The sequence below is a fragment of the Hypoxylon fragiforme genome, assembly GCF_022984875.1.
Source record: "Hypoxylon fragiforme strain CBS 206.31 chromosome Unknown GGS25scaffold_10, whole genome shotgun sequence".
Lineage (NCBI taxonomy): Eukaryota > Fungi > Ascomycota > Sordariomycetes > Xylariales > Hypoxylaceae > Hypoxylon > Hypoxylon fragiforme.
This window is the reverse complement of record NW_026054765.1, coordinates 1,454,392-1,471,951: the sequence shown is the minus strand read 5'-3', so window position 1 is coordinate 1,471,951 and position 17,560 is coordinate 1,454,392. Positions and strand designations below refer to the sequence as shown.

Here is a 17,560-nt window from a genome sequence, read left to right as displayed (position 1 = left end):
TTGTCGTCAATCTGCCGACGTGGCCGAGATGTGAAAGATTAGCCAAGACGCTAAATCCGATATCAGATCTCGACGTACGGCATAGTACAGAATATTGCATCAGATTATTAACTTATCCCGTATAAATGGAGATTTTCTCTATGATTTATTTCATGTAAAAGGTATTTACTATTTAGTAATTAGCATCTGCATAAAAGATGACTGGCGCTTAGCCGTTTTGATGCCCTTGCACTTTTTCAATGTTCTGTCCCTTTTTACTGCAGAACCTTGGCGGCCCCAGTCTCGAATGTGTCAAGGACCCTTGACGAAACAATCTGAGGCGTAGGCGGACATAGGCGCCGTGGATCTTTTGTCACATTGGGCCAATGATAATTTGAGCCTTGACCTCCTTGTTTCCACAATTCACTCCGAGACCAAGCCTCAACGCGCCCTCCTCCCTCATCTTCCTTTTTTCAAGTCTTCAAGTTGTAACTACCTAGGTATGCACTGATGCAGTGCACATTGTTAATGATGTACTCACAACCTTCAAAGCCGCCCATACGATACAAATGATACAAATGATACAAACGACACAAATGACACAAGCTCTAGCATCAAAAGTTTTGACTGCGTATGCTGAGGATTACGCAGCTCATATCCATCCTGTATCGAGACAAGTTGCCGTAATGGTAGCCGTGCTATTACCCACACCCACGCCCACATCCCTGTGTATGATCCGAGTATCATACGGGACATGAACGAAGACCTAGCAGTCTACCACAGGATGTACTGAATATTACTAACCTAGGTATGTTAGGTGAATACAATCCATGTCTTCAGCGAATCTTCAAATGCAGTCTTCTTGCTTCCATATGAATGTTTTTTTTTCTTTCACCTACAACCTGTTACTTATCACGATATGTAAGTATGTATGTATGTATGCATGTATGTCAGTCGCTTCAATGCAAGGCAAAAAATATGACATCTACCAACCCACAAGTAAACCTAGCACCAATTTCGTTGCTTCGGGACCTCAAACCATTTTGCGTTAAGACTGTAACCATTTCTCGACCTGATGGAAAGACCCATTTGCTAAACACCCCCTGATGCTTGTCTCTAGTACCTAGTCTCAAGCCTCAGCCGCCCAGACCCTCGCCTACACTTGTCGCCGCCGCAAGTCACTAATACAACAATACAATCTCGTCTCTTCCTACGCTTCCTCCCTCAAACCCATCATCATCATATCATCTTTTTTCCCTTCCTGCCCCTGCTTGCCTACCATGCCTGTCTAATTCTCTTCGCTATGATTTGTTAAAACTAGACTACCCGTGTTTCTAGATGGTTTTTATACCTAATTGACCTAATATTCGAAGCTACAGCGGCGTTGACCCCGGCAAGTCGTCTTGTACCCAGGTAACCCAGGTATGATCCACGGAAAATGGCCTGATGTTTTTCTATTCTTGGCGGCCTTCCATATTATCCACCGTTCTCCCGCTTCTTGCATGAGATCTTCGGAACCCTTTCTCTTCTTTCCCTTTCGCTTCTTCCCAAACGCTTCCCTCCTTGTTGGTTTGTAGGTGCGCTGTTCGATTCTTGCGTTGGCTGACAGGCGGCTGCGATAGCAGGCTTCCACGCCGATTTTACATTCATTTGACCGTCCTACTTGCCCATTCCGTCAACGCATCTTTTATTCCATGGCTTTTTGCCAGTTCAGCAGGATCTGAATTAGCTATTATTACTCCCGCTTTAACGTACCAAGGGTGGCGATACTAGAATATAATCAAGAAATCTAATAAGAGGAGGTATTTGGTGGTGTTGGATTAGGAGAACTGTGGAAAAATATTTTGGCATTTTGAAGACTCGGTCAACACCTCAACGTACGAAGCTATCGCATATACGACCCACGAACGAGACACTGCAGAACATTTTTGGTCGAGATGGATTGGAACGCTCAATATGGTGGTGAGAAGCCATCGGAGAGGTCAAGATGGACGCCCTTGACGAGAATGTTGCTGTCGGGTGAGATGACACAGGAACGACAAAAGGAATTGACGATGCGCGAAAAATTCGATAAGTGGATGATCAACGAAGGATACCGAAGATTGTGGGTGCTAGTTGTAAGTTCCTCTTGCAGAATAATCATACTGATAATTATTCTAGTTTCGTATTTGTTTTCATGGCTCTCCATGCTTTGGTCTTTGCCTTCGGATTCGTCAATTACGCTGTCAAAGATAGCCTTCAAGGAGCAAGAACTGTCCTCGGGCCAACCTACATGATCGCAAGATCAGCAGCACTGGTGCTTCACGTGGATGTGGCCTTAATTCTACTGCCCGTCTGCAGAACATTTATCTCGATTGCGAGACAAACACCTCTTAACGGCATTATCCAGTTCGACAAGAACATTACCTTCCACATCACTACAGCCTGGTCCATCTTCTTCTTCTCATGGGTACATACGATAGCCCATTGGAACAACTTGGCCCAGGTTGCCGCTCAGAACAACCTAGGATTCTATGGATTCTTGGTCGCTAATCTGGTGACGGGTCCGGGCTGGACAGGATATGTCATGCTGATTGCGCTCACGGGAATGGTCATGACTTCTTACGAGAAGCCCAGACGAGCAAATTACGAGCGATTCTGGTACACGCATCACTTGTTTATCGTCTTCTTCTTTTTCTGGTCCTTCCATGGCGCTTTCTGCATGGTTCAACCCGACTTCGCACCCTTCTGCGTCTCGATTGGTAGCTCTGCCATTGGTGTCTTCTGGCAGTACTGGATGGTTGGGGGGTTCACATACCTGGCTGAGCGAATTGCGCGTGAATTACGTGGACGCCACAAGACTTACATATCGAAGGTCATCCAGCATCCGAGTAACGTGTGCGAAATCCAAATCAAGAAGGAAAACACCAAGACCAAAGCTGGACAGTATATTTTCTTTTGCTGCCCGGAAGTATCATTATGGCAATACCACCCTTTTACTCTGACAAGCGCTCCCGAAGAGGATTACATCTCGATTCATATGAGAGTGGTTGGAGACTTCACCAGGTCTGTTTCTACGGCTCTCGGCTGCGACTTTGGAAAGAAGGAAAGCAAGGATTCTTCAAAGGTTGTGGGAGTCGACGATCAAAATAACGAGGTGGATCCTGCGCTCAAGCGTGTGCTGCCGCGTGTCTATGTGGACGGGCCGTTTGGATCTGCGTCAGAGGATGTGTTCAAATATGAGGTCTCGGTTCTCTGCGGTGCTGGTATTGGTGTCACACCGTTCGCATCGATTCTGAAGTCGATCTGGTATCGCATGAATTACCCCCAGAAGAAGACGCGACTTGCGAAGGTGTACTTTTTCTGGATCTGCAGAGATTTCGGCTCCTTCGAGTGGTTCCGCTCCCTTCTCATGGCCATCGAAGCCCAAGATGTCGACAACCGAATCGAGATTCACACGTATCTCACGGCGAAGATAAAGGCCGATGATGCGACAAACATCATGATTAACGATGCCAACGCCGACAAGGACACCATTACCGGATTGCGAAGTCCGACGAATTTCGGACGACCGAACTGGGATATGATCTTCCGAGGTATCCGAAAACTACATGCGCCTGCCGAGGCGGGTGTGTTCTTCTGTGGACCAAAGGGTCTGGGTAGCGCGCTACACGTTTTCTGTAACAAATACAGTGAGCCTGGGTAAGTTGGAAATCTAGAAATGTGCTATGGAACAACTCGGAGAGTATGTGCTAATTAGAATGTAGTTTCTCCTTTGTTTGGGGCAAGGAAAACTTTTAATCTTGCGGATCATGTTCAAGAACTGGTCAACATGTTATCAGGACACCCCCAAGCATTTACCCCACTACTGGCGCCGGCGCAGACGACTGTATTTGTGTGCTAATCAGCCTCGTTCGTAACCAATTCCGGGTCCCTTCAACCCTGGGATACTATGGAATGAATTGAATTAATATATACCTCAAGTTTCGGACTATGTTGGACTATATCGCAGGTGTCCCCCTGCCGGCAGCGAACAACTCCACGATGTTTAGGGGAGGAAAAGATGGATAAACACGGAGCTGCATCATATATAAAAACCGTAGATATTGATTACCATATACCATTGTACCTATTTCACTTAAATCTGCGATATCTTTAACGCTTAGACTTCAATCTTTTCTAGCTATGTCAGAGACTTTCTTGACGGTGGTGTCCTATCAGCCACAGTGCCTTTTACCCCTTTCTGCTAGTAAGTTCAATTCTTAGTAAATGTTGTATTAAAGTAAAGAGGAAGAGCCTCTTCTATGCGGCTCGATAACTAAACCAGTGGAATTAAAACTCGCTACTCATACCTATCCAACTTCTGATTACCTAGGTATCTAGATATCAACTGCTACGTTAGAGATAAGCGACGAGGCTCTTGACAAGCCCCCACGGACATCATCCTCGGACGTGGGATTGGCATAAGTGGGCCCGCCACGGCGGGTTTGAAACGCGCGTGGTCTGGTGGTTGTTTCGGGGGGTGTGATGTATACGTATAATGTCTTATTCTGCTTACTGAGAGATACACTATGTGCAGGTAGCTTTGCCGACGAAGCGTTGCTTTACTGCGCTAAGGTACACGCATATGTAAGACAGACTGATACAAATAATGTGGTCGGCAAGTAATGATGACCTTGGGGCGCGAGGGAATTAATATATTCACTAAGCAGATTAAGTTCTCGCGCAACAACCATGGGGAGCCTCTATTGAGCAAACCATGTTTGTTATAACCTCTATAATACCTACCTTGACGTAGGTAGGTAGGTAGGTACATAGGCCTATACTCAGGCATGGCCTTTGTTCAGCCACTAGGGGCTATAAAGCTGTCCCTTTATCCCCCCTATCCTATCCCGATACAACTAGACCCCCACTCCCCTTTCCCTAGGTACCTACCTAGCCAAATTTTCTTCGCAATATCCTACAAATCGTCCAAGAAGCTCAAGTCAAGAAGACCAGGATACTTCAGCGCGCCGCTCCCCGCCTCGTCGTCGTCGTCAAATAGCTGGAAATCCCTCGTCGCAATCGAGGACCCGGACCCCTCCGGAAGGAAAAGGCCGGCGCCGTACGAGAACGTGTTGGGCCCTACGGCTGATGACGGTTCCGAGGTGGAGGAGGACGAGAACAGCGACCGCGCCCAGTCGCTGCTCGTCTGCGTCGTTGCTCCGGGAGCCGCTGATGTCGAGGATGGCAGGAGCGATCTCGCCCAGTCGCTCTCGGACTGCGCCGAGGGCGCGGGGAGCGGCGAGAAGGTGGACGAGGGCCCCGCGAGGTACTTGTCGATGTCCCAGTCGAACTTGAACGGGTCCTTTGCCGGCTCAGGTGGTGGTGGTGGTGGTGGTGCTGCTGCTGCTGGCTCCTCGGGTATCGTGCTCAAGGGCGTGCCGATCGTGACGTCGCGCGGGAGGTCGAGCATCCGGCTGTCGATGCTGCTCCCGAACATGGAGGTGTCGGTCGCGCGCCGGTGGGCGATCGAGCTGTCCTGGCAGCTCGGGCAGTACTCGGTGCATAGCAGTCCGCTGGCGAAGTCGTCGAGGCCCGTGAGGGGCAGTATGGGTTCGGGTATGCAGGGCTTCTTGGTGCCGTCGCTTTGGAGCTCGGCTCGCTCGCAGTAGATGATTTGCCGCGGGGGCGTCACGTCGTGGTCTTCGTGTAGGCAGGCGAAGAAGACGCGGCGGCCTCTGCACATCGCGGCGGCACGGGGGGGATGTGTGGAACGAGATGCTTGGGTAGGTCGCTATGGGTTCTGGGTTGATGGTAATAATATATAGTACCTATCTGTGATCAGTAGGTAGGCATCTCATGCTAAGTCTAATGTTTTAAGTCTACGAGATCCCGGTTTAGAGAGTATTTTTAGATGGATGGTTACCCAACTGTTACATTCAACAACTATCAAGGTACGTGGAATTCTGTTTCTCGGGCTTTATATGTTTGCGCTACCTACCTGCCTCCTGGCCTCGGTGAGGCTATGACTCCTGTACACAGCTCACAGGGCAACGAATGACTTTCTTCTTCTTCACGGATGGTTTCTCCAACACAAACACATACACAGCCGCGTGCGTGGGTTCCGAGTGGTGATTCCAACTGATTGTCATGCGTTACGTTGCCTTTTTTAACTATTTCCCCGACATGACTGCTTCGCACTCGAGATTTGTAGCACCGCCGTGCCTTGGTGGTAGGTACACATGTGATCCGCTCGTGGTAGGTAGGTGCTATATGACTCCTGACAAGTCCTAGATGTCAGCTTGAGATAAGCTCACCGGACTTAATGTATAGGTTTTGTGTATTGTGTAAGTGGTGAGTGTCAACCTTGCTGGTGAAGACTCAGGGGGGGTTGAGGGGCTAGGCTGATGGAATCCTGAAGTGAGTATTTTGGTCTCCTGGCTTGGTACGATGCTTTTTGGGGGGTCTCTTATTAATACTAATAGAAAACATCAGAAGAGGAATATTATGTAGGTAAATGTCCAACCTAGTACCTATATTGATGCCAAGTAGGCATGGCCTTGAGCAAGACACTACACAGCGCACTCTTTAAATGTTATGGGTTGTGGTCTCATTGATATATATATTAGGTAGGTAGGCATGCTTGCATTTAGCACGAGAACTCGATATACACCCCGGACCCCTTCGTCTTCTTCATGAACACATTCCCACTCGTCCCGTTCGACTTCTCCAGCAGCACGTACATGTTCGTCGCGCACGTGAAGTTTGACCCCGCCGCCGCGTGCGCCGCCGTCCTGATCTCCCTATCCCAGCCCGAAAAGTCCGGGCTAGCCTCCTTCCTCACCTTGCCCGCGTCGTACCGCTGCACGTCCTGCGCCGAGACGCCGTTCTCGCCGCCCGCGGGGAACGCCGGGAACCCGCTCAGCTGCCGCGCCGTCAGCCGCCCGTCGCCGGAGACGACCAGGGTCCCGCTCTTCGCGTCGTCCTGCACCCAGCCCAGGCTGCACTTCTTCGCCGCCTTGGGGAACTCGCCGAAGGCGGCGACTTGCTTGATGGCGAGTTTGGTTTCCGCGTTGTACTGCACGTGCAGGTCGTTGTTCGGCGGCGCGGCGTACTTGGGGGTTCCCGGGAATATGGTGTACAGCCCGCTCGAGTACACGCGTGTCGTCTTCCCGGGTGCTGGGCAGGGCGATACTGTTCGTTCCGCTAGTGATGCTGGGGCAGCGGTAGTAGATGCTGCTAAGGAGGTTATGGCGATGACGATCCACGTGAGTGACGGCATTTTTTTTCTTTCTTATTCTTTGGCCGAAGTACTGGGTATATGCCTAGGTAGATATACAAGAGACTCAGCGACGGGATCTTGGGAGCTTTTCTATAAAATTCTCAGATCAAGTGGGTTCAACATCTGGGTATGTGATAATCGTACGTTGATGCGGCGGGACCCCCACATGAAAATCTGCGCACCTATATATAAACATATCTGCCTTAGGTATATAATGTAATTATTCAGGATTCTGTACCCGCAGCATGTTTATCGACATGCCACTGTGGGCCGAATATAGCCTCGGTCACCTTCAGTATTCAGTGCCTGCGCCGCTGACACCGATGTTGGGATGGAGTTGGATCCTAAGCCAAGCACTGCGAGCTGTGAATAGTATTAGCAGCGATGTTGGGAGCATCGTAATCGGTATAATAGGGGTTGAAGTTGTTATATTAGAGGTTAACTAGTTACAATGGCAGCCTGTCGGCATCATATACACCTGAGGCATACCAACCACTTTCACCAGCGAGGTCAGACCCTGATAAAACATCGCAGCGCAGTTCATACTAGGAGCTGGTGGATTTATCTTAAAGTCCAAGATCTAGCAATCCCAAAATAGTATCTGGTTGGTTATCAGAAGGATCTATCCTTACGGCCCAGCATCTGAGCCGCATTGTGGACTACTAGCAATCCTTACCTACGACGATGTAACAATGATCCGGGTTGTTGCCTTCCAAATAAGTACAAATAACACCCTCTTTGCATCCAGAAATGGATCATTATAGCATTTAGTCGTGCAAATGTCCTTGGCTTTCCTCAACCATCACTCTTGTCACCATATTTAAAACCTAAGGCTCCTATTGAATTTTGATAGGCACGTTGTATCTACAAGTGGCCCCTTTTAGGTCCCAAGAGTTCAAATTGAGGCATAACCCATGGAAAAGTACCTGGTTAGCAATAGATGTAGAGGAATAGTTGCGTGATTTATTCTGTTTACTGTTTATTCGGCTCAACTCATACTTCAGACTCCAGGATATGTAAGTCGTCTCAAAAAGTCCATCACTTCAAAATCACTACGAATTGTAACCTTTAGAGTGGAATCTTATTCAAATTATAGCGATACCCTGGCCAAAGATCCTTGGACCATGTCTTTTCTGGCATTATAAACTCACTTTGAGTAACGTTGACGAAGGATTCCACAGGAGCTATACTAACCTTGGCAGATAATGAGAGTATGCATCCCTGATGCTTGACCTGCTTTACTCTGCTTTGTTGGATTCCTTGAAAAGCTTCTTAGTTATATACCTGAACCAATAGCTGTTAGTTCTATTACCACGGGCAGTTTTATATCTGCAACATCGAAGAGACAGAAAAGAAGCAAAGCTACCCATCCTGAGTTGGTCATATGATCCGAATCTTGGCTACAAGTATATAGGTCACCTAGCCTTCACCCCTTATGCCTGACTAGCACCTTCAATGCCATGCAAACCAATACAGTGATGGTATATCCTTGAAGCTGAATATCAAAAAGACTATTATGAGTTACATTTGGGGTAAGATGTGCCGAGGACATCCGGACTAATCTAGAAGGGTACTAGGGAGCATGCTGGGCTTTCAGGTCGGTGAATAGCACGCGAACAAGTAGATACGCCAAGAAAAAGAATGCATTTTGACTATTACATATGTACATAGGTCGCTACCTAGATATATGTAGTTTGTTGATGCAGGGTGACGTATCAACCCAGGATGCATACATACACATGTAAGTATGCGAGTATTAAAATTTTTAAATTCTCACTCTTAGCTGCATCACTGGCATACTGTACAATATGTATTAGTAGCTGAGTACCTGGATTAGGACCCTACCTAGTAGTTTGTAGCTGCTAGGTACTAGGTAAGCACCGCTTTGGACGATCAAGTGAATAAAAGTGGTCGACTTACTATATAGAATGTTACAAATTCGGCGAGACCTCCCCCCAGCACACTACTACATTGATCATGCTGATGAAGGTTCAATGCTGGCCATTGGCTCGGTAAATCCTACCTACTTCTGCTATTGCCGCAGGCACTGCAACTGCAACCTAGAAGATCAGCGGGATATACCTAAGGTAGGATATTGGGACGTGGGATATGTCCGCTATATTGACCTAACTGGGCAGCGGAAAAGCTTCTTTTAAACTCTGAATTACAACTACGCTGCCAAGTTCAGTTCCTGGATCTTGATTTTGTCATGTTAAACGAGGATGGGCAAGACTGCTAGTTAATGTTCGGCAAGGAGATCCCATCCGGGCTTTTCGTCACAGGCCCGTTCGGAAACCCGAGAGGCACCCGAGACACGGGAAGAGAAGAGAAAAGATATCCTTACCTACATTTCTAGATATGTAGGCAGCTTCCTTGCTGCTGCTAGCTAATTCATCGATACCCCAACATAATGCGCTGTGCTTAGTGTAATAACCTGCATAACCACTTCCGAGGGCTGACGTATAACTGGTCGACCTGGTCATCTATCGGCGGCGGAGTGACATCATCCTGGTTTGCTACACTTGTCGACTTTCTCTTGACCATATCCACTTAAATCCACCCTATACCCACTTGTAAGTAGGGTCGATAGCATCTCATCTCACTTTTTTTCCATTCTCAACCTTTATATAAGGATGTAGGTCACCGTTGACGGGGGAGGGGTAACCCCCCCCCCCCTCCCCTCTTCCAATATCACCCACACACCCCTAATTCAAACCCTTTCTTTTCCTCCTCCCTTATCTCCCCCCTAACTACCTAACCGAACCTATCCTATCCTAAAAAACAAAACCACCCCCCCAAAGCCGCAAATATGCCTCAAGAAATCCCGACCGCCAGCAAGCTGCTCGACCTCTTCAGCCTGAAGAACAAGGTCGTCGTCATCACCGGCGCCTCCGGGCCGACCGGGATGGGGATCGAGGCGGCGCGCGGGTGCGCCGAGATGGGCGCCTCCGTCGCCCTGACCTACCTGACGCGCAAGGAGGGCGCCGAGAAGAACGTCGAGTCGCTGATCAAGGAGTACGGCGCCAAGGTGAAGGCCTACCACTGCGACATCAGCGTGTACGCCAACTGCGAGAAGCTCGTCGCGGACGTCCTCAAGGACTTCGGCCAGATCGACGGCTTCATCGCCAACGCGGGCGCCACCGCCGACGGCGGCGTCGTCGACAGCTCCAGCGAGGCCTGGGACAAGGTCGTCCAGATCGACCTCAACGGCACCGCGTACTGCGCCAAGGCCGTCGGCCCGCACTTCAAGAAGCAAGGGCACGGCTCCTTCGTCATCACGGCCTCCATGTCGGGCCACGCCGCAAACTACCCCCAGGAGCAGACCTCCTACAACGTCGCCAAGGCGGGCTGCATCCACATGGCCCGCTCGCTGGCCAACGAGTGGCGCGACTACGCCCGCGTCAACGCCATCTCCCCCGGTTACATCGACACCGGCCTCTCCGACTTCATCGACGAGGCGACCCACAAGCTCTGGTACTCCATGGTGCCCCTCGGCCGCGCCGGCGTGGCCAAGGAGCTCAAGGCCGCCTACGTGTACCTGATCAGCGACGCGAGCAGCTACACCACCGGCGCCGATATCGTCATCGATGGTGGATACACCTGCCGATAGATGATTGCGGGATGTCTACCTTACCTGACCTACCTCTACCCATCTACATTACGGCAGGGTACTTAAAGGTGTTTCGGCATAGACGGATAGAAAGACGGACACGATACAAACGAAACGCAATACAGCACAATTAGGAGGGGGTAATTTAGCATGTATTAATGGTGTCCTCGGTGTGTTTTCTAAAGATTCCAAATGCGTGGATCAAAGGAAATTATTGGCCTGCCTGCTTGCCTTGCTACCTACTACTCATAGATGCTAGATACCTAGACGAATGAGCTCGCGTCACCTACAAGTCGCTGTAGCTCTTCGTCATACTAAAAAAAAAAACTACCCTCCACTACCTACCTCCACCTTTTATTCGATTATTTCGCCGTGAATTTGATTGCCGGTTGCCAAGCCAGGTTCGTCTGGGCAAGTAGCAAGATAGCTTTGGAAATCTTACTAAGAACAGCGGCCCTCTCTCACCTAAGTCCCGAACTAAAGATAAAGCCTCTGGAACACACACATATTATCTTACTTATCGGTGAGGTGAGGTCTCTCTTGTAGTAGCATTATAGCTAAATCGGCAGGAAACATGACCAGTATGGAAGGTTATCGCTCGTGCAGCGTCGAGAATATTGCGATCGATCAAAATGAATGTTAAACCTGAGGACCCAGTGAGCGTCCAGACTCAGAGTCTATCAGGTACACACTACGTTCAAAGAATCATGCGCATCCCTGATAACAGCTATACGCCACAGTTGGGGTATACTCCAGCACCATTCTCGGTGTACAAAATCTGCGATTATACCTCTCGGCTGCTGTCGGTGTTGGTGGCGAAAGGCGGCACATTTTTCCTAATGGACCAGAGGAAGGTGGCTAGGTGGATATGTTTTCGTGTAGAAAAGGCTTTCATCATCAACTTATATAATAGGTATGATGGTAAGAATAATGCCACGGCTACCTCTGGCGACAACGAAACTTTGGCCGTGGGAAGTTTCCTAAGAGATTTATCAATTAATTCGTGCTTATCGTTCATGCATATATCACATCGTAGATATAGTGCCCATACGCGTACCTACTACCTACCAACAGGCACACATGGCCTGATTATATTATCTGCAAGCTTATCTTGATCTCCTCTTTTAGAGAAAGTTCCTGGGATAGCTGCTGGGATAGCTATCCCCCACTCTTGACGATAATCGATTTCCCCCATTTAAACCCCCTTGTCCGCTGGCTTGTCTTGAGGGGCTCTGTCTCTCTGCGAATGGTGTGTTGCATCAGCCTAACCCGTGCTATCCGTATTAAGCTCGTAGTTATCAGCTTGGAATTCTTAGCATGCTTAGAGTGAGAGAGCATTCTACCCAAGCTGCCTGGGTAGGTAGGGTTCAGCTGCAGCTCAAGTCTTGGGATTGAGATATGATAGGTATACCGTACATGGGGGAAGTTGGAGGAAATAAGTGATAAGTGATAGGTTGACCGTTGGCATGCTTTTGGAGCTCAAGAAGTTCGACGAACCGAGGTCGCGTTTCTTTCTAAACCTCTACCACCATCATCGTGCTTCTTCTTTGGTGAAATGCTAAATATCGAAATAATTTGTTAGGGCCATTACAATTTATTTATTAGGTACGGAAAATCTGCTCTTGTACGACTCAGCGCGGTGGATAATATCGCGCAGAGCTAACCTTGAAGCTAATAGCGTTGCCGGCCGGGCTGGTGGATCTTAACGATTTGCCACAATCCCTACGAAATACTTATTCGAGCGCAAAGTCAAGCCTTTCGCGACTTCATTCCAAGTCGAACTAACCAAAACAATTCTCGTATAGAACGTTTGGGGTCAGGGTCTCACTGAAGAGATCGCGCATTGCAAAGAAGATGGCAACCGATATGTCAGATATGTCCGACTCCAAGCATCCGCCGCAGGATGTCAACGCCGAAATCATGGTGGATCCGATGCTCGGCGGAGACGAGAAGAAGCTTCTTCGCAAACTTGACAAGCATATCATACCACTTGTTATGCTACTTTGTTAGTTACCCGATACTCCAGCTTTCAGTTGATAGCCTCGGAAAACCCATCTGAAATTTATTGGCCGAGGTCCTGAATGGCCCTTGAAGTGTTCTTGGTGATGACAGTGGCGCTAATGTAAAGCTATACAGACACATTTAGTTTCCTAGACCGGTATTGCAGCGCCAATCATATTTCATCTCGAGAAGCGAAGGCTGATTATTCCCTAGTGTAAATATTGGAAATGCGCGCTTATACAATATGGAGAGCGATCTAAGGCTGGAGGGGAACCAGTTTCAAGTCGCTGTCTCCATCTTCTTCGTCACGTGTAAGTTGGCCCGTTTGAGAGATCCTATTCATGTAGGATGATAATTCGCTCGTCGACAAATGGCTAACTGCGGTGACTGTAGATCTATTGTTTGAGGTGCCTTCGAACCTGGTACTCAAACCCCTGACACCGTCGCGGTATATCGCATTTATCGCATGTGGATGGGGCATCATAGCCACATGTACTGGCTTCGTACATAGTTACGGCGCACTTATTGCTATTCGCTTAGTCCTTGGTGTTGTCGAGGCTGGCCTTTTCCCTGGATTAAACGTTTACTTGACATTCTTCTATACGAAACGGGAGCTTGCTTTGCGTGTCGGCTACCTTTTTGTTAGTGCTGCGATTGCTGGCGCTCTGGGCGGGCTCCTTGCTTATGGCATTGGCCAGATGGGTGGCATTGCTGGATATAGTGGATGGAGATGGATCTTTATCATTGAGGGGCTTCCGAGTGTCTTGCTAGGCGTTGTTGCCTTCTTCCTTCTGCCCAACGACATCGACCATGCTTATTTCTTAACCCCCGAGGAAAAAAGGTTCGCCAATGCGCGTCACTTGCAACATTATGGGGTTACAGTAAGTGCGCAGGAATTTAGCAAGGATGACATGATTGCGGCGTTTAAGGACTGGAAGGTTTGGATGTTCTGCCTCGCCCAATTCGGAGTCGATACCTTGCTTTATGGTGGGCAACAACTTCAGAAAATCGTCATGTATCTGTACTAACAGTGTTAATTCATCCAGGCTACTCGACCTTCCTACCGACTATTATTCGCGGTCTAGGAAGTTGGTCCACAGCTGAGGTCCAGTTGCTTACCATCCCCTGTTACTTCGTTGGCGCCATGACATACATGGGAATTGCATTCCTGTCAGATCGTAAGCAGATGCGCGGTATTTTCTGCGTCATATTCGGTGCCATTAGTGTGGTTGGGTATGGGGTGTTGCTTTCCGACTCTTCTGCAGGAGTACATTACTTTGGGTAAGGCATTCCGCTACCTAGACACTCTTAGAATCATCTATGGCTAACAAGGCAAAGCTGCTTCCTCGTTGCCACCGGCTTATACGTTATCGTCGGCCTGCCACTCGCATGGGTAAGTCTTTTTTTTTTTTTTTTTTTTTTTGCTCAGTTTAAAAGGTCTTGACATGCCAACTAACGAGCCCAGCTTCCGAATAATTCACCAAGGTATGGCAAACGCACAACGGCTAATGGCATGCAACTTACCTCGGGAAATACCGCTGGTATTATGGCTTCGTTCATCTATCCTTCATCCGATGGCCCCCGTTATATTCTAGGAAATGCTATATCTCTTTCCCTCGTAGGTATGGCGGCATGTTTGCTTGGATTTATGTCATTCTGGTTCGCTCGAGAAAACAAGAGAAGAGCAGAAGGACTTATTAAGCCTATCCACGAGAACTTGTCAGAAGAGGAGCTGGCAGAGCTAGGAGACGAAAGTCCGAGGTTTAGGTATACCATCTAACCTATGGGGTTTGGTGTGTCAGTAAATTATGTACTCTAGGAGATTATGATCATTTGTGCCATTGGCGGGGACATATAAATGTATACTTTTGATAATGGATCTCAATATAAACATTGAAGGTAAATTGATGTATGCGTTGAGAAATGTTGATCCGGAAACATGGCAAATATCGTGGGATGGATGGATGTTGTACGAAGTATTGAAGATGGGTTGCTACTGTTCAATGTTGCACATGAATACTAGTTACTAGTAGACCGTCGGAGACGGCTGATCTTAATGGGCCTGATCATGCCCTACACATGGCACCTTCTTAACAGCTCCGATTTCTAATGGCACTTTCCTCAAACCCCTAACCTAGATAAACAGATTCATCCATTGCTTTCAAAGTTTAGGGGCTGCGTTCTACCTAGGATACAATACCTAGGGTACAATACCTAGGGTAGGTAACAACTTCTAGAAGGTTAGTAGGGCACGGGCCACTATATGTCTGCCTGGGTGCTGCCTAGTGTGAGCAATTCCCCACCTTTAAATTAGCTGTAGAAGGCGCGTCTGCATTCGCGTCCAGCTCTCTTCAATTAAGTTAGTAGCGCGTTTGTTTCGCATCTAAGTATCGTGACATCACCTGTACCTTTTCATCCTTCATCAATTTTTACCATTACAAGATTTCCCATCCAGTTGAACATTTAGTATTGTCCAACTCGTATAGGAAAATCTCGAAGGAGACTTCACCATGGGTATCAAGAGTCTTTTTTCGATTATCAAAGATGAGGCCCCTGCAGCTATCAAAGAGGGTGACATCAAGGGCCAATTTGGTCGTAAAGTTGCAATTGTGAGTATCTCTCGTTGAATAAACTTATGAATGGTTATATGCTAATACTTATATTTTAGGATGCGTATGTGCTCAAATGTTGCTTAAGGTTACCATAATTTAAAGTTATGTAGAGACTAACACCCAAGCAGTTCCATGAGCATCTACAGCTTCCTAATCGCCGTCCGCTCCGATGGTCAGCAACTAACAAATGAATCTGGCGACACGACATCCCATCTTATGGGAATGTTCTATCGCACGTTACGAATGGTCGACAACGGCATCAAGCCACTCTATGTCTTCGATGGCGCACCTCCGAAACTGAAGTCTGGCGAGCTAGCCCGTCGTGGGCAGCGCAAAGCAGAAGCGAAGGAGGGACTTGAAGAAGCTAAGGAGACAGGTACAGCCGAAGATATAGAGAAGTTCTCACGACGAACTGTCCGGGTCACTAAGGAGCACAACGCCGAATGCCAGCAATTGCTAAAATTAATGGGCATACCCTACATCGTCGCACCAACCGAAGCTGAAGCTCAATGCGCTGCTCTTGCTAGAGCAGGAAAAGTCTATGCAGCAGCTAGTGAGGATATGGACACGTTGTGTTTTGACAGCCCCATCCTCTTGCGCCACTTGACTTTCAGCGAACAGCGAAAGGAGCCGATCCAGGAAATCCACGTCGATAAGGTTCTCGAAGGGTTGAACATGGATCGTAAGCAGGTTAGTCAAGGCCACAGAACTTCCAATATTACCATTTAGACAGGTGCTAATAAAAAAAAGTTCGTCGATCTCTGCATCCTGCTCGGCTGCGACTACCTCGATCCTGTTCCCAAGGTCGGCCCTACGACAGCGTTAAAGATGATCCGCCAGCACGGGTCTCTTGAGAAGGTGGTTGAATATATCAATAATGATCCCAAATATTCGCTGCCCGAAGACTGGCCTTATGAGGATGCGCGAGCGCTGTTTTTCGAACCGGATGTGCGCAAAGCTGACGATCCGCTGTGCGACTTCAAGTGGGAAAAGCCGGATATGGACGGCCTCGTTCAATTTTTGGTGAACGACAAGGGCTTCAACGAGGACAGAGTCCGTGCTGGCGGCGCACGATTGGAAAAGGCTACCAAGAGCTCTCAGCAAGCACGGCTAGAAGGCTTCTTCAAGGTCATTCCCAAGACAAATGAAGAGAAGGCTGTGCACAAGCGAAAACTAGAGGAGCAGAACGAAGCTAAGAAGAAGAAACTAAAGGAAGAAAAGAAGGAGAAGGCTAAGGGTAAGGGTAAGCCTCGTGGAACGGCGTAATGCTTGCCTTTAGATCATACTGGGCGTACTACGTTATATCGGCCCAACTCGGCATGTGTGTTATTGATCCGGATGGGATTATTGGTTTTACAACTGGCGTTGCTGGATTTGCATCACGAACCGGAGTTCGTGACAATGGGCGGGTGAAAAACGATATCAACAGGTATGATATATGGTGCTTCTGAAGTCTTGCTAGTATCTTGGAATGATATAAGAATACATTTCTCGATGAAGTAGTGGTATATTTTAACAATGAAGAATTAACAGTTGATCGAAGATGGACAATGTGTGATTCGCTACCGAATATCTGTCTATACTACTTCTTACTACTAGGTACTTACTACCTACTACCTAGGTATCAGTATGGGCTCACGGACCCGATGGCACCCATCTACATAGGCATCGACGACTGCGTGTTCGGTCGGCAGGGGCATGACAGCGGTTCGTCCTTGTGTCTGCGTCTCGGAGACCAGGGAACCACTTCGCTGCCACCGCTCAAAGCATAAGTTCCGCTGTGACCCCGAGGCACCGCCGCAGTGGGGAACAGCTTGGCCCAGGTGCTATCGCGAGCGCAACATTTCTTTTTGTTTGTAGATTGCCACTACCTGCCCTCTGCGCACACGCGCCGACCCACGGGTCCGTTTCTCCCCGGGATGCAGGAGGTAGCGATTTTCATGCGCGGCTTTGTGCGTGGGGGTCGCCTGATTTACATACCGGGGACTTTCTAACGTCGTTGCAGATGCCGTCATGGAGTGGAGGGTGGAAGCGGTGAGTAATGTAATGATGGGGTCGGTGGGTTATTAGATGGACAAGGCAGAGGTACATACGGGTCAACCTCCACCGGGTGGC

General features: G+C 48.4%; 8 protein-coding genes across 8 annotated transcripts; 5 read left to right on the top strand and 3 right to left on the bottom strand.

Annotated features, from left to right (window-relative positions):
* Positions 1-385: 385 nt before the first annotated feature.
* GGS25DRAFT_510754 (uncharacterized protein) lies at positions 386-948 on the bottom strand. The gene has a single exon (XM_049262672.1). The coding sequence runs from the start codon at positions 733-735 to the stop codon at positions 526-528; it is 210 nt and encodes a 69-aa protein (XP_049112351.1). The 5' UTR covers positions 736-948; the 3' UTR covers positions 386-525.
* A 462-nt stretch (positions 949-1,410) lies between these two features.
* GGS25DRAFT_86876 (ferric reductase NAD binding domain-containing protein) lies at positions 1,411-4,349 on the top strand. Its single transcript, XM_049266086.1, has 4 exons — positions 1,411-2,083; positions 2,140-3,660; positions 3,726-4,207; positions 4,334-4,349. The coding sequence occupies exons 1-3, from the start codon at positions 1,917-1,919 to the stop codon at positions 3,757-3,759; spliced, it is 1,722 nt and encodes a 573-aa protein (XP_049112350.1). The 5' UTR covers positions 1,411-1,916; the 3' UTR covers positions 3,760-4,207; positions 4,334-4,349.
* Positions 4,350-4,877: 528 nt separating this feature from the next.
* GGS25DRAFT_528302 (uncharacterized protein) lies at positions 4,878-5,686 on the bottom strand (the record flags this gene model as incomplete). Its single annotated transcript, XM_049265177.1, has 1 exon — positions 4,878-5,686. One exon carries the CDS (start codon positions 5,684-5,686, stop codon positions 4,919-4,921), a length of 768 nt encoding a protein of 255 aa, XP_049112349.1. The 3' UTR covers positions 4,878-4,918.
* A 903-nt stretch (positions 5,687-6,589) lies between these two features.
* On the bottom strand, positions 6,590-7,222 carry GGS25DRAFT_528301 (uncharacterized protein; the record flags this gene model as incomplete). The annotated part of the gene is made up of 1 exon (XM_049265176.1): positions 6,590-7,222. One exon carries the CDS (start codon positions 7,220-7,222, stop codon positions 6,590-6,592), a length of 633 nt encoding a protein of 210 aa, XP_049112348.1.
* Positions 7,223-9,868: 2,646 nt separating this feature from the next.
* Positions 9,869-11,148, top strand: GGS25DRAFT_86688 (L-xylulose reductase). The gene has a single exon (XM_049266085.1). The coding sequence runs from the start codon at positions 10,032-10,034 to the stop codon at positions 10,830-10,832; it is 801 nt and encodes a 266-aa protein (XP_049112347.1). The 5' UTR covers positions 9,869-10,031; the 3' UTR covers positions 10,833-11,148.
* On the top strand, positions 11,018-12,031 carry GGS25DRAFT_510744 (uncharacterized protein). Its single transcript, XM_049262671.1, has one exon. The coding sequence runs from the start codon at positions 11,465-11,467 to the stop codon at positions 11,945-11,947; it is 483 nt and encodes a 160-aa protein (XP_049112346.1). The 5' UTR covers positions 11,018-11,464; the 3' UTR covers positions 11,948-12,031.
* Positions 12,032-14,737, top strand: GGS25DRAFT_510742 (MFS general substrate transporter). Its single transcript, XM_049262670.1, has 8 exons — positions 12,032-12,437; positions 12,511-12,837; positions 12,969-12,990; positions 13,047-13,144; positions 13,227-13,820; positions 13,880-14,114; positions 14,172-14,226; positions 14,299-14,737. The coding sequence occupies exons 2-8, from the start codon at positions 12,687-12,689 to the stop codon at positions 14,611-14,613; spliced, it is 1,470 nt and encodes a 489-aa protein (XP_049112345.1). The 5' UTR covers positions 12,032-12,437; positions 12,511-12,686; the 3' UTR covers positions 14,614-14,737.
* A 462-nt stretch (positions 14,738-15,199) lies between these two features.
* GGS25DRAFT_510737 (Rad27p/FEN-1 endonuclease-like protein) lies at positions 15,200-16,982 on the top strand. Its single transcript, XM_049262669.1, has 4 exons — positions 15,200-15,442; positions 15,502-15,506; positions 15,574-16,135; positions 16,196-16,982. The coding sequence occupies exons 1-4, from the start codon at positions 15,344-15,346 to the stop codon at positions 16,709-16,711; spliced, it is 1,182 nt and encodes a 393-aa protein (XP_049112344.1). The 5' UTR covers positions 15,200-15,343; the 3' UTR covers positions 16,712-16,982.
* The last annotated feature ends 578 nt before the right edge of the window (positions 16,983-17,560 follow it).